At 40.8% G+C, this 16,171-nt stretch overlaps 1 protein-coding gene across 1 annotated transcript in view; it reads right to left on the reverse strand.

The window, feature by feature from the left end:
* Positions 1–931: 931 nt before the first annotated feature.
* Positions 932–16,171, reverse strand: part of LOC124282809 (diacylglycerol lipase-alpha-like) — a 168,718-nt gene continuing 153,478 nt past the window's right edge. Inside the window, exons 13-17 of the mRNA XM_046718840.1 lie at positions 14,985–15,057; positions 13,985–14,168; positions 8,789–8,795; positions 4,983–5,115; positions 932–4,103 (exon numbers count right to left, since the gene is read on the reverse strand). Coding sequence (XP_046574796.1) covers positions 2,634–4,103; positions 4,983–5,115; positions 8,789–8,795; positions 13,985–14,168; positions 14,985–15,057 — 1,867 coding nt within the window. The 3' untranslated portion in view covers positions 932–2,633. The remainder of the gene's footprint in view (positions 4,104–4,982; positions 5,116–8,788; positions 8,796–13,984; positions 14,169–14,984; positions 15,058–16,171) is intronic.

Here is a 16,171-nt window from a genome sequence, read left to right on the forward strand (position 1 = left end):
CCATACACCTTCCCATGATCCATTACCTTCCTACGATGTACATGCCTTTTTTATGAGTCAAATGCTCTCCCACGATCCATGTTCTTACCCTTCTTTCTGTATATAACACATAGTTCTTTTCATGAGACAAATAGGCTCAAGTTTCAGTTAGATCATATGACATGGTGGTGGACAGCACACCTCTGTGTACAATACATCCATATTTCACCATTCTAGGGATTATATGTAGAATATACATGAGGGTTAGATATCACAAATGATAAATCAAACATCAGGTACTACAATGAGATCACATGATGGATTTGTAAAGGTAGTTATTTCTTCTTTGGTGAATAAGCTAAAACAGTCCTGATACGATTCAATATTTAATAACATATATATCGGTATGCTACTTCCTATAGGGAGCAGAGTAGTTACAACAGTAGTAGCTCGATCAAGGTCAAGGTCAAGGTCAGGGTTCTTTCCAGATAAAATGACTTGTAAAAGCACAGTGAATATATCACAGGACTTCACAACTAACTAGTTCTCATCAGAAATTAAAACCTACATACCAGTATGCCATTATCGCTATATTTCTGGAATTTCTCGCAACTGATACACATCACAGATGAGTTGGATACACAGCGATGTTTCTTTGTGAGTTAATGTACACGTAACTGTCCACAGGTACACATTCAAACATCACAAAGTTCAATCCATTAACTGAAAGCTTGCAAAATGGCAAACAGAAGCCAACAGATTTAGTGAAATAACTCACTGTATTGAAGCTAGGATTATTCCACACCAGCACCTGAAAACACGGGTATGTACAAAAACAAGCACACACAAACACAAACAAATTAAACACATACAACGTCTTATTGCATCTCCTGGCTGTGCATCGTTGACTGACGTCATGCTCCCATCCTCACCATTTGTACAGCAAATCATATTTTGTCATGTCAGCAGATTTTATTCAATTTTTTTAAAGTGCTTCAAATTAAATAAAATAAAATAAAACAGTTGCTGACAATGATTAGTTTTGTCTCATCATAATAGCTGTACAGGACATTACAGAAAATAGTTAAAGGAAAATAGTATATGTATGACCACTATTTTTACAGTAAATAGTCCCTGGACACCTCTGATGTGGCTCGTTAAGATCAGATGTAGATATTGTCTTCAGTCACTGTACAAGCCATTCAGCACTTGTGTGCATTCAACATCAACATATATATATATATCTAAACTACTCAACTTGTAATAGGGATACTCATATAAAGTCATTTTATTTAAATATACACTTGACATATCATGAGAATAAGTTCTGTGCATCATAATAAACACGCCCCTATAAAAAAATGCAGTAGTATACATCTATACAATGAGCAACGTCGTCTTCACCTGGGCCCACTCGCACAGAGCAACTTAACACTAAGATGACCATAACCCTACGATGATCGTAACTCCCTTTCTCTAACATGGGCTTAAAATAGTTGTAGCGCTAATATCCCTTTGTGCACGTGGGCCCTGGTACAGTTGGTATAATAGTGATGGAATCCTCAGACAAAGGGCATTGTCTTTAAAGGGTGTGGTGGGGCAGCCAAGAGGTTAAAACATTCGCAAGACCCTGGTTCGATTCCCCACATGGGTGCAATGTGTGAAGCCCATTTCTGGAGTACCCTGCCGTGATATTGCTAGAATATTGCTAAAAGTGGCATAAAACCATACTCACTCACTTTATAGGACTACTGTTAATCAATAGCTGGCTTCCTTTAGAGGTCAAATCACCTTTACCATTAACTTATAGTGTGCGACTCGCACAGAGATTCTGTCAATAAATACATCCCTGATGACAGAGGATGAGCCTTCTATAGTTGACCTTTTACCCAACGTTTTCAAGGGAATGTCATGGACTGTGTCAGAGTATGTCCGATTTGTCATGGCAAATCTCCATTCTTCAACGAAAAACTGCTGTCAAACTGTTCTCATAATCATAGTATTTTATAATATGTACAAAAACATCAACAATACTCTTAAAAAATGAAACTGAAGTTGATCTGTCTATATGGATTGCATTTATTTAAAAAATTCGCTTTCAGGATATAGGCCGTAGTGAACATTCTTGGTCTAGTCTTGGTGAAGCTTACATTTTTTTATATGCTCTTTCTATACTTCTGTTAAAAAAACATCTGTAACATACCGTAAACAAAAGGTTATGTTGTGACACAATTGCTCAGTTTTATAAGGAGGCCATTATGAATATTATTTACCAGTTGGCCTAAAACTTGGTAACGGGAGAAGGATGTTTATTACGGTGAATACAGGACATCTGATGAAATAAACATGACCTTTATGACATGAAATGGTAAAATTGTAATCAATATTTTCTGATATTATTTCAGAGAGCTTATATCTAAAAACATCAGCATTCATGACATCATCTAATGTATATGTAATACATGTATAAACCAGTAAACTGTTGTGGTTTCTAAAGTCAAATAATTGTAAGTTTGTTTATAATAGAATATTCTAAATAATCAAAACTTGCTTGTTAACCTTAAAATATAGTACACTGTTAGTATCAGCTCAGATTCATATACACAGATCACCTACATCTACATACTGTTCACACATCAAAGACCAAAATCTTGCTATGCTTCTGAATCTTGGGCTGCAAACACTTCATCTGAATGTGTGGACGAGAGCCGACTTTCAGGAACATTATCCAGCGCCATACTTGCCGTTGACGCTTGAGGGGTACCATGCAGTCCTGGGAGACGTGCTCGTGGTTGCTTGGCACCAGTCGCAATATTTTCTACAAATACTTCAGTATCGTCCTGAATATGAGCTAAGTCCATCATTTCAGTTGACCTTCTCATTTTGGATAGAGAGGGTTGTAAGAACAAACTCTCAGATTCGCAGTGTCTTAACGTCGGTGGGTATTCACGTTGCGTGACTGTTTTCTCATGTGGGGCAACATTTTGCACACATGGTGTGGTGTTTTGGTCACGTGGTGTGGCGTTTTGCTCACATGGTGTGTTCGTCTGCTCATGTGCTGTGACGGTCTGGTCACGTGGTGTGGGATTTTGTTCACATGGTGTGTTGGTTTGCTCGTGTTTTGTTGCGGTGTGCTCACGTGGCGTGATGGTATGCTCACGTGGTGTGCGAGTAGGGAACCTGATTGGTGGATGATAAGCTCCATGAGGGTAGCCTGTTCCAGCAGCAGAGTAGTGTAGATTAGGGTGCCCATATTCATGCTGGTTGGACTCGTCAGGTGAATGTCGGTTGTACACAGCACTGTGACCATTAGCGTTTTTATACGACACCATCACAGACTTCCCTGAAGGATCTGTTACAGTCACTGACTTAGAATCTAACACAGGATTATCACTTTCTTCAACATTTTTTACCCCTTTAGGTCCATTTTGAGTTACCTGTTCCTCCTGATCAGCATGTACCCTATCAGAACCCTCCTTATCCACACTCTGCTTGTTAGCAGTCTCCTTAGCGACTTTTTCATCCTCAAACTCAACCTTTTTCCTCTTGGCGTTATTTTCTACAATGACCATGACCTCTTCATCGTTGTCCTCTGGCACTTCGATCTTCACACTCTCGGATCTGACTTTCCGTAATGGGGATTGTTCTATTGTCTTCAGCTGGGGAGACGATTGCACAGGTTTACGACTTCCATCCCTCTCGACAAGACTCCCTGTATGACTGAGCCCTCCAAGACTTGAGACGTCAGACAAAGCCTCTGGACTTGCCAAAGGAGCAGCCACCCACTGCTTCTCAGACAGCTCTAGAGTGAAGTCTGGACGTGTGCCTGAATCAGGGTTCCTACCTACAGCGTTCAGTTGCTGTATATGTTCTACAGTTAGAATCTTGTCTGGGACGTTTTCCCAGCTGCCAGACACCGATCGTGGACCGGTGACATTCATGGAACCATTCCCTGCATCAGGCGGTGTGTAGCAGGCATTGGTGAAGCTGGTTTCTACCATGACTGTTCCTCGGGTTGGTGACGGGTTGTTGGCAGAGGACAAAGACTCATGGGATAGAAGAGCTTTGCGTTCTGCTTCTGTCAGAGTCCGCACTGGCTTGGCTGGACCGACCTTCAGCAGAACCTGAAACAGCAGTACAGAAATGCAAATGGTGTCATGATCTTTGTCTGAGTGGGGGTTTTGGTTGAAACAGAACTATAGAAATCATTCAGGAACCAGCCATTTATAACAAGTGGGATGAGTCGGACAGTATATATATCTCAAAGCTTAATCCAAAAGATTGTTTCTTTTTGTAAGAACCTTTTGAAGAAATTTAGATGTCAACTTGATGCATTTGTGCATCATTCAATAAAGTAACATAAATAACTGTCATTGTGACCCTCACTGTATGAGACACTGCTTGGACAAAGTTACAAGATGGACAAGATTCTGTTAGGGTTCTAGAAGAAATATGGCCCTTGATCATGGTGGGGGATATAGAGATAGTTAGCTGTTTATCAGACAGATAAGACCATGTCCTAACAGATACCTTCTCCAGAGCTTCTAGGACATTGGCTGGCACATGGTCGTTGATCATGGTGGGGGATATAGAGATAGTTAGTTGTTTATCAGACAGATAAGACCATGTCCTAACAGATACCTTCTCCAGAGCTTCTAGGACATTGGCTGGCACATGGTCGTTGATCATGGTTGTTTATCAGGGGATATAACAGATATCCAGAGTTAGTTGTTTATCATGGTGGGGACAGATAGTTAGTTGTTTATGTCCTAACAGATACCATTCTCCAGAGCCTCTAGGACATTGTCCGGCATATGGTCGTTGATCATGGTGGGGGATATAGAGATAGTTAGCTGTTTAACAGACAGATAAGACCATGTCCTAACAGATACCTTCTCCAGAGCCTCTAGGACATTGTCTGGCATATGGTCGTTGATCATGGTGGGGGATATATAGATAGTTAGCTGTTTAACTGACAGATAAGACCATGTCCTAACAGATACCTTCTCCAGAGCCTCTAGGACATTGTCTGGCATATGGTCGTTGATCATGGTGGGGGAGATGAGAACTTCATCAAAGTCTCCATTGCCGGCCCACACGGCCTGGTAAACAGGTTCTGAACTCTGACAGACAGGCCTGAAACATAGAGGGATATGTACAGTTCCACTGTTTCCCATCACAACCTGTCCTACTGGACTAGATCCGGGCAGGACACAATACTTCTAGTGTTGTGTGGTGTTCACTGAATTTCAGAAATTGACAAAACCTAAATTCAGATGAATGTAAACTCACAAATAAAGGGTTTCCTCAAGAATAAAAGCAATGTATCATCTGGCCAAACTGATACATGTTACAGCTGACAGAAGTTGATACTTATATATTTAGAAGTATGAGGTTTTGTTTTGAAATTACCAGAGTGAGTGAGTGAGTTTAGTTTTACGCCGCTTTTAGCAATATTCCATCAATATCACAGTGGGGGACACCAGAAATAGGCTTCACACATTGTGCCCATGTGGGGAATCAAACCTGGGTCCTCGGAGTGACGAGCGAACGCTTTAACCACTAGGCAAGCCCACCGACCCTTAAATTACCAGAAATGGAATAATATATATTGTGATTTTGTGAAAAATATCTCCAAATCCCAAAATGAAAATGTTATAAAGAAACAGATTGTTTGGTTAGTTATAGGGGTAAATATTCCAAACCACTGTCAATACATGGTTTCTAGATTATCCACACGTTTCATTCATGCACTGATATAAAGATAAAATACACATGGTAAACAAATAGTATTTTGTAAAAAGTGTAATAACTTTGATCTGTGAACCTGAAAGAACTTTGATCTGTGAATCTGAAAGAACTTTGATCTGTGAGTGAGTGAGTGAGTTTAGTTTTACGCCGCACTCCAGCAATATTCCAGCTATATGGCAGCGGTCTGTAAATAATCGAGTCTGGACCAGACAATCCAGTGATCAACAGCATGAGCATCGATCTGCGCAATTGGGAACTGATGACATGTGTCAACCAAGTCAGCGAGCCTGACCACCCGATCCCGTTAGTCGCCTCTTACGACAAGCATAGTCGCCTTTTACGACAAGCATGGGTTACTGAAGGCTAATTTTAACCCGGGACCTTCACGGGTCAACTTTGATCTGTGAATCTGAAAGAGAGACTGTTGCCAGTGTATGAAATAAGGCCCGTCTGACCACCCGAGACAGGCTGGCGGATTTTTGGCGGACGGTCTAAATTTACAGCTAGCCAGCCCAATGGTCTGGTACAAATTTTAGATGTTCCATAGACCTGAGTAAATTCACCATATTTGGTCTGGTTAAATCCATTTTGGGCTGGTAACATTTTGAAGTAGCCAGCCCTGATGTCTGGCTGGATTTGGGGCTTATTTCATACACTACTGTTGCACCCTTGGAGTGCAAACTCACAAACACCAAGGACACAAACCTGTGAATGAATGGGTTTTAGAACAGAGATATATGAGATATTAATGCACCACCACTCTGTCACTTGTTGTATATATCATTATAACAGACTGGTTATTATCCATTGTTAAAATCTTTTCATCCCCGATATACATTAAAGATGCATGTTATATCATGTCCCGCAAATATTTAACTGCCATACAGGAAATTGAAGACTTAGAGATAAAAAGAAAACAAAAATACATTTTGGGTTTAAGGATACAACTGCAAAACCTTTAAAACATTAATATCCTTTTTAATCCAACACCCAATAATTCAACCATCATAATGTCATCAAATTTTCAAAACAAACACCTGAACAAACTTACATACAAATTACAAGGGGCACAATGTCAAGCCATTTTCCTGAAAAACAAACTGACAAAAGCAGTGTATGATGATATAACATGCATATATATATCACATAGCTGAAAATACTGCAGCCACATGTTCGGCATCAACAAGCTGCCTGCATGACCGTGCTCACATGCTGTCTGATGTCTTAGAGTACTGCCTTCCACTGTAAACATGCAATACCACATTCCTGGCTGGTGCACTTCATGCTTTAGTGTGTGGAGATCTGGGGAGTGGGCGTGTCAGTGGACTTGATTTAGTTAGTGAGGGTTAATGTGAGTATTATTTAACCTGGTCAAGGAAGCCATTGATTGACTGACCTTTGATATATGATGACATGCTAAACAGATGTTTGTGTTTGTTTGTGTGAGAGACAGTGAATGTTGGAGGCATAGTGTGTGTGTGTTTTTTATGTGCATGTGTGTTTGGAAATGAGGTGTGTGTCGTGTTTGTGTGTGAAAGTGAGAGAGAGTGTATGTTGGAATTGAGATGTGTGTGATTTTTTATGTGTATGTGTGTTTGTGTGTCAATGTGTGTGCAAAAGTATATGTTGGAGTTAATGTGCCAGTGTGTGTGACAGTGTATGATGTAGACGAAACATGTGTGATTCTTTATGTGTAAGTGTGAGTGAGAGTGTTTGCTGGAGGTGTAATGTGTGTGATGTTTATATGTATGTGTGTCAGTGTGTGTATGTGTGTGTGTGTGTGTCAGTGTGTGTTGGAGATGAAGTATGTGTGATTCTTTATGTGTAAGTGTGTTTGTGTGAGTGCAAGACATTGTTTGCTGGAGGTGTAATGTGTGTGATTCTTTCTGTGTCCGTGTGTGTGTGTCTATCTATGTGTGTGTGTTGGAGGTGAAGTGTGTGTGTGTATGAAAGAGAGTGAGAGGCTTGTGTGCATATTGTATGTGTTTGTGTGAGTGAGAGACAGTGTTTGCTGGAGGTGTAATGCGTGTGATTCTCTCTGTGTATGTGTCCGTGTGTGTGTTTATCTGTGTGTGTGTGTGAGGTGAAGTTTGTGTGTGTATGAAAGACAGTGAGAGGCTTGTGTGCATATTGTATGTGTTTGTGTGAGTGAGAGACAGTGTTTGCTGGAGGTGTAATGCGTGTGATTCTCTCTGTGTATGTGTCCGTGTGTGTGTTTATCTGTGTGTGTGTGTGAGGTGAAGTTTGTGTGTGTATGAAAGACAGTGAGAGGCTTGTGTGCATATTGTATGTGTTTGTGTGAGTGAGAGACAGTGTTTGCTGGAGATGTAATGTGTGTGATTCTTTGTATGTCCATCTCTCTCCCTCTCTTTCTGTGTGTGTGAGTGAGAGAGAGAAAGAGTATTAGAGGCTTGTGTGCATATTTTGGAGATGAGGGAGAGAGATTAAGTGAGTGACTTTGATCATTAAAATGTGTCAAAATGGTTAAACAAATGAGCAATCCACACAATGCAATTTTGGACTAACAGTATTGTGTAACTCAACAATTGTGAGTGAAAAAAAAATAGTTCAGAAAATGCAATCAGTTTAAACTCAAAACAAAACAAAATAATTGCAACTTCTAGATGAATTATTGTGCAGGAGTGTTCATAATGACTTGACATGGCTACAACCTGTCTATACACATCTTCATTTCCTTTAAAAAAATCAGTAGAATCTATGCCTTTCCAAAAACAAATCTTATTTGATAATTATGCTTAAAGATCCTGACATGGAAAACAGAAACATTACAAGTCTATGTATGAAATACATGATTGAAAAAAGCTACCAAAGTCTTTTAAACATTTCAGAACAAAATCAGTATGTTTTTCATTTTTGCAATAATGTCTGATAGAGGTCAACAAAACCAACAGGAAGATAGTATTAATTTACCTGTACTTGCTATTGAGTCTACAAACTTGAACATGGCTCTAAGCATCGGTTTAGTAGATTTCGGTGTTATTATAAAGACTGTTACTAATTAACAAAGCTTTAACAAGACTGAACTTCGTGTTACGACTTTTTAGCTTCGGAAAGCTGGTTAAAAAGTCAGATTATCGGTTGATCATATATAATTTCAGTAAAACTCTTGTTGCAAAGCCCAATAAGATTACTCGCTAATATGTAATGTCTGGTAAAAACATCTACTATTGTTTGTGAATATGTGGAAACTGACGGATATTGAGTTTGGTGATGATGATGTAAGATGTATCCTGCTCAAACAAAACCAACATAATGATACTGATAATAGTAATGCAAGAATATGGGAAAGGAACATCAAATGGACAGGATGAAACTTACTTCTTGGAATAGCGACGGTTATGTACATGCCTGAAATCAACATAGTCACTAGTCATATCATTCAAACACAGAAAGAAAGAACACACAACTCACAGTCATAGAAATAGAAGGAATGGTATGAATGGGTGATACAGACTAACATTTGACGTGGCTGGGTGATACGGGCTAACATTTGACATGGCTGGGTGATACAGGCTAACATTTGACGCGGCTGGGTGATACAGACTAACATTTGACGTGGCTGGGTGATACGGGCTAACATTTGACGTGGCTGGGTGATACGGGCTAACATTTGACGTGGCTGGGTGATACAGACTAACATTTGACGTGGCTGGGTGATACAGACTAACATTTGACGTGGCTGGGTGATACGGACTAACATTTGACGTGGCTGGGTGATACGGACTAACATTTGACGTGGCTGGGTGATACGGACTAACATTTGACGTGACATGGCTGGGTGATACGGACTAACATTTGACGTGGCTGGGTGATACAGACTAACATTTGACGTGGCTGGGTGATACAGACTAACATTTGACGTGACATGGCTGGGTGATACGGACTAACATTTGACATGGCTGGGTGATACGGACTAACATTTGACGTGGCTGGGTGATACAGCCTAACATTTGACATGGCTGGGTGATACAGGCTAACATTTGACGTGGCTGGGTGATACAGACTAACATCTGACATGGCTGGGTGATACAGACTAACATTTGACATGGCTGGGTGATACAGGCTAACATTTGACGTGGCTGGGTGATACGGGCTAACATTTGACATGGCTGGGTGATACGGGCTAACATTTGACATGGCTGGGTGATACAGGCTAACATTTGACGTGGCTAGGTGATACAGGCTAACATTTGGCATGGCTGGGTGATACGGACTAACATCTGACGTGGCTGGGTGATACGGACTAACATCTGACGTGGCTGGGTGATACAGGCTAACATCTGACGTGACTGGGTGATACAGGCTAACATCTGACGTGGCGTGGTGATACGAACTAACATTTGACGTGGCTGGGTGATACAGGCTAACATTTGGCATGGCTGGGTGATACGGGCTAACATTTGACGTGGCTGGGTGATACAGGCTAACATTTGACATGGCTGGGTGATACAGACTAACATTTGACGTGGCTGGGTGATACAGGCTAACATTTGGCATGGCTGGGTGATACGGACTAACATCTGACGTGGCTGGGTGATACAGGCTAACATTTGACGTGGCTGGGCGATACAGGCTAACATTTGGCATGGCTGGGTGATACGGGCTAACATTTGACGTGGCTGGGTGATACAGGCTAACATTTGACGTGGCTGGGTGATACAGGCTAACATTTGGCATGGCTGGGCGATACAGACTAACATTTGACATGGCTGGGTGATACAGGCTAACATTTGACGTGGCTGGGTGATACAGGCTAACATTTGGCATGGCTGGGTGATACAGGCTAACATTTGACATGGCTGGGTGATACAGGCTAACATTTGACGTGGCTGGGTGATACAGGCTAACATTTGGCATGGCTGGGTGATACGGGCTAACATTTGACGTGGCTGGGTGATACAGGCTAACATTTGACATGACTGGGTGATACAGGCTAACATTTGACATGGCTGGGTGATACAGGCTAACATTTGACGTGGCTGGGTGATACAGGCTAACATTTGGCATGGCTGGGTGATACGGACTAACATCTGACGTGGCTGGGTGATACGGACTAACATCTGACGTGGCTGGGTGATACAGGCTAACATCTGACGTGACTGGGTGATACAGGCTAACATCTGACGTGGCGTGGTGATACGAACTAACATTTGACGTGGCTGGGTGATACGGGCTAACATTTGACGTGGCTGGGTGATACGGACTAACATTTGGCATGGGTGGGTGATACAGGCTAACATTTGACGTGGCTGGGTGATACGGACTAATATTTGACATGGCTGGGTGATACGGACTAACATTTGACGTGGCTGGGTGATACGAACTAACATTTGATGTCGGTGGGTGATACAGGCTAACATTTGACAAGGCTGGGTGATACGGGCTAACATTTGACATTGCCGGGTGATACGGGCTAACCTTTGATATGGTCAAGCTAACTGGGCTAACCTTCTAATGGTTGGTTGATACAGGCTAACCTTTGATGTGGTCGAGCTAACTGGGCATACGTTTGACATGGGTGGTTGATACGGGCTAACCTTTGACATGGTTGGGCTAACTGGGTGCAGTTTGACATGGGTGGTTGATACGGGCTAACCTTTGACATGGTTGGGCTAACTGGGTGTACGTTTGACATGGGTGGTTGATACGGGCTAACCTTTGATATGGTCAAGCTAACTGGGCATACGTTTGACATGGGTGGTTGATACGGGCTAACCTTTGATATGGTCGAGCTAACTGGGCATACGTTTGACATGGGTGGTTGATACGGGCTAACCTTTGATATGGTCGAGCTAACTGGGCATACGTTTGACATGGGTGGCTGATACGGGCTAACCTTTGACATGGGTGGGCGAACTGGTTATACATTTGACATGGCTGTGTTAAGTGGGGTTATGCTCAATGTGTCAAACACAGAAAGAAAAAACACACAACTCACAGTCATAGAAGTAGAAGGAATGGTATGGATGAGTTAAAAGGGCATACATTTGACATGGGTGGGCTAACTGGTCATATGTTTTGACATGGCTGGGTGATACAGGCTAATATTTGACATTGCTGGGTTACTTGGGCATATGTTTGACATGACAGGGTTAACTGGGGTTCTATTTAAAATGGCAGGGCTAACTGGGTTCAGGCTGACATGACAGGGTCAACTGGGCTTATATTCAATGTTATCTGGGGTTCTGTTTGACATGGCAGGGTTAATTGGGTTTTGTTTGATATGGCAGCGTTAACTGGGGTTACAATCAACAGGGATGGGTTAACTCTGGTTCTGTTTAACATGGCATGGTTAACTGGGAAAATGTTTGACACGGCAGAGTTAACTGGGGTTATGATTAAAAGGGCAGGAATAGCAGGGGTTATGTCTAAAAGGTCAGGGAAACTGGGGTTATGTTTAAGAGGGCACGGCTAACTGGGGTTATGTTTAACCATACAGGACATAGCTGCAGTTTGAAACTGACTTTAATTCATTTGTTTGGGTGTATTTATCACCAACTGTAACTCCATTGACCCTCCTATGTTGAGGCATCTCAGACCATGACTGACTGACTAACTGAGTTTGGTTTTACGCCGCTTTTAGCAATATTCCAGCAACATCACGGCGGGGGACACCAGAAATGGGCTTCACACATTGTACCCATGTGGGGATTCGAACCCGGGTCTTCAGCGTGACGAGCCAACGCTTTAACCACTAGGCTACCCCACCGCCCCCTCAGACCATGAAGCTGTCCAGCCACAGTAAGAAAACAGTTGCTATTGAACAAGGATGGTTTAACACTGAGGTTAACTTCTCTCACTGTATTCATTAAGACATTCTACTTAATAAAAGGGAGAGAAAGGGAGAGACTTTCAATCACCCTTAAGATACTTATCAGGCAGAAAACTGAAGGAAAAACATTGAAGTCAATCCAGTTCTGATAATGAGAAAAGCATGCTTTGTTTCACAGCAATCAAATCAGAGTCATATGCACTTCACAAAAAATTATATTTCCAACATTTGAAAATTCCAAGAACTTGACACAGAACGACTCAAATTTAAATAATAGTTGTTTTACAGAGATGCTAACAGTCAAGAAGTCCAACTGTGCCACAGTATATATTTCAAAATGCACCATGCTATGTAGAAAGGAAAGTATGTGGTTCTACAACACTGTGGTCAGAATAATATCATTCCCAAACTAGTAAGACCAGAATGAAGAGTCATGCCAACAATAGATAAGTGGACATCATGGTGAGAAAAATACCCCCCACCCCACCCCCCATCCCAAAAAAAATAAAATAAAAAAATAAAAAAATCCACTTGAACTGATTATTTAAATACTAAAACTTTACTATTCATGACGAATTATGACGAACCAGTCAAAAACCCTAAAACCTCAAAAGTATGAAAATAGAAATAGACTGAAGATCTACAGACCAAAACCTTTTAAAAATGTAAACTATTACAATAATTTAATATCCAAAATGTACGCTATGAAGAAAATGTGTCACCTGGTACCCCATGATAAACAGTTTAACCAATAACTCATTTGTCAAAGGGAGACAATCTAAAGTTCTGAAATTAGATGTCAAATAATCTCCCTTTACCCATCACAGTAATACACTTTGACGCTAACAATGACAAATCTAGTGCATTCTTACACTTGCCACACAAGGAATGAAGTGTTTGACAATCTATGAAAACAAACTGAACTCATTTATCGCTAACAGTTACTTCAGCTATTTATTCATGATATCAAATGGTAATAACGTTGTACAGATCCAATGGTTAATGGTGTAACTTCAAGTGTTTGTGTTACTACTACAACGGCTGTTATCATGAATCACCTTTATTTAAAACTGTACTCATTTAATACCTATGGAGCTAACCTGCATTCAAATGCATAGTCATGACCTAATTCTTAAAAAAAAATTAACTGACGACTATTTAAAATTAAGTATACAATAAAAAAAAACCACACAAATTATTTAATACTAAACTGTCATGACATAAATTTTAACTGACTAGTATTTAAAATTAAGCATATAATTATAAAACAACACAGCAATATTTTATTTATACAAAACTGTCATGACTATAGTAATAGTAAACAAATGTGTTGCTCCTTAACTTCTTTTGAGCAGTATATGTCCTAGCCCTACCACTATCAACAGATGCCTTGAATACATTCTAACCACAATCACAGACACACATGATGATGGTAAACACTCTCATGGTACTGACCCTGACTCTTGGGGTGACTGCGGACAATGTGGATGATCTTCCCCGGGGGGAACAGGGGGACATGGGCGGACAAGCCGATCTGCGAGTCACTGGGGTGAGCGGTCACGTTGCGGTCCAAGTCGACCTGCGACCCCTTCTTGCCTGTGTAGTCTCCACAACAACAGAACACTCCCTTTGAGATTATCTTCCACTGAAACAGTCAAAACCATGTCAGTACGTATACCTGTCTTCAGTAACTCATGTTTGTCGTAAGAGGCGACTAACGGGATTGGGTGGTCAGGCTTCCTGACTTGTTTGACACAAGTCATCTTATCCCGATTGCGTAGATCGATGCTCATGCTGTTGACCACTGGATTGTCCTATCCAGACTTGATTATTTACAGACCGCCGCCATATAGCTTGAATATTGCTGAGTGTGGCATTAAACAACAAACCTAAATGTAGTTATCTTCCTGCATCAATCACAATTAATCACTACCACCTCGCTCAATCAGCAACAGTGTATATACAGTCCAACACTGACTCTTGACTATAGCAGGACCGTATTGTAACTTCAACATTATAATTACATTTGCTTTCAGAACATAACTTGTTGAACAATTGCTTCAGCTAAACTTTGCTTTTACAGTGATGTTATTGATTTAATATGTATATGTATCCATGACAACAGATGTGCGATATGCATTTTTCCACTGTTATGTATAAATGCCAACTTTGCCATAAGGATACATAATTTTACAGATAAGTAAATGTTTAGACCAAGACAAAAGTTCGAGATAGTGCTACATATTCTTATCTCAAATTTGAGATAAGCGGGTAAATATAAATGTGAGACGGTGGGGAATGGAGAAACAGTCTGCAATGTCGGCAAATTCGAGATATCAGGGTTTGAATGTATCAGTCTCACCATCTTCAGTGACTTCAAACTTGCTAACTCAGCAAGAGTTTACACAACAAACGAGTGTTTTAAATCACTTAAATCCATGGGATGTCTACCGTATTTTACCTTAGGGTCGATGCTCTTCTTGATCATGTTGATGATATCTGTCCTCAGCAGCTCCATTTGAGGTAGACCAATTCTGAAAAACATCATGGCCACTGTGAAAGGAATGCTGTTTTAGGCCACAGTCATCAATTTTCCGGGGGGTGGGGTAGCCTAGTGGTTAAAGCGTTCGCTCGTCACGCCGAAGACCTGGGTTCGATTCCCCACATGGGTACAATGTGTGAAGCCCATTTCAGGTGTCCCCTGCTGTGATATTGCTGGAATATTGCTAAAAGCAGCTTAAAACTAAATTCACTCACTCATCAGTTTTTCATTTACGGATTGCGCTTTCTTTAATCATCATCCATGCTGTTGTGTTATAATGAAATACTATAAGCAAAGTTAGACATTATAACCACCCAATATTAATCAGACGGCTTGGCTCATCTGACAAGTGACAAAGTATTGTGGACTACTGTGGCCCTGATGAACATGGAGAAGTGTGAATTTCCAAGGAAACTATTCGACTAACGGTACATACCCAGTGACAAAGTGATCTTAGCGTTACGATGACCAGAACTCTCATAGTATAACATGGTCTTACGCAGTTGTACAGCTAAAATCACTTTGTGCAAGTGGTCCCAGGCCTTCACTTCAGTAATCAATACAAGATGATCGCAGCATAGTAAACACGGTTACAACAAACTCAAAGGGACCACTTATTTTAGCTGTAGTTCGTAATACGCATTTCGACTAAAAATATACAGGAAGTCGCCAGTACCCCTTAACAAATCATTATATCCACCAGTTATATCCTCTACTGTATGTTATTCCATGGCCGCAATGCCAACATGGTCTGTTTGTACACATTTTCTAGAATGTCTATGGGACTTATAGTGTATTGAACCGAAAGAAAACTCCTATCCATGTTCTTCTAAAAATAACAATTGTTTTCAACATATCATGTCTGAACTACTTGTTCAAGATCCGTATCTATTGTTACCTAATCATTTACATTTTTATGTAACTCCTAAGCGCATGACATTTTTTTAGAAACTTTATGGCAATATTAGGGAGGAGATAGTGCTCGTCTGCACATCCTTAAACAAATATACCTAATTTAGCCCATGCAAGTCTAGAATATGTGACAAGTCAATATTTCTACAGTTTCAGGAAATGTAGAAAGTCTCTGGGTTCATTTTTATTATACA

This window comes from Haliotis rubra, unplaced genomic scaffold, assembly GCF_003918875.1.
Source record: "Haliotis rubra isolate DU_JTF1 unplaced genomic scaffold, ASM391887v1 Scf303, whole genome shotgun sequence".
NCBI classification, from domain to species: domain Eukaryota; kingdom Metazoa; phylum Mollusca; class Gastropoda; order Lepetellida; family Haliotidae; genus Haliotis; species Haliotis rubra.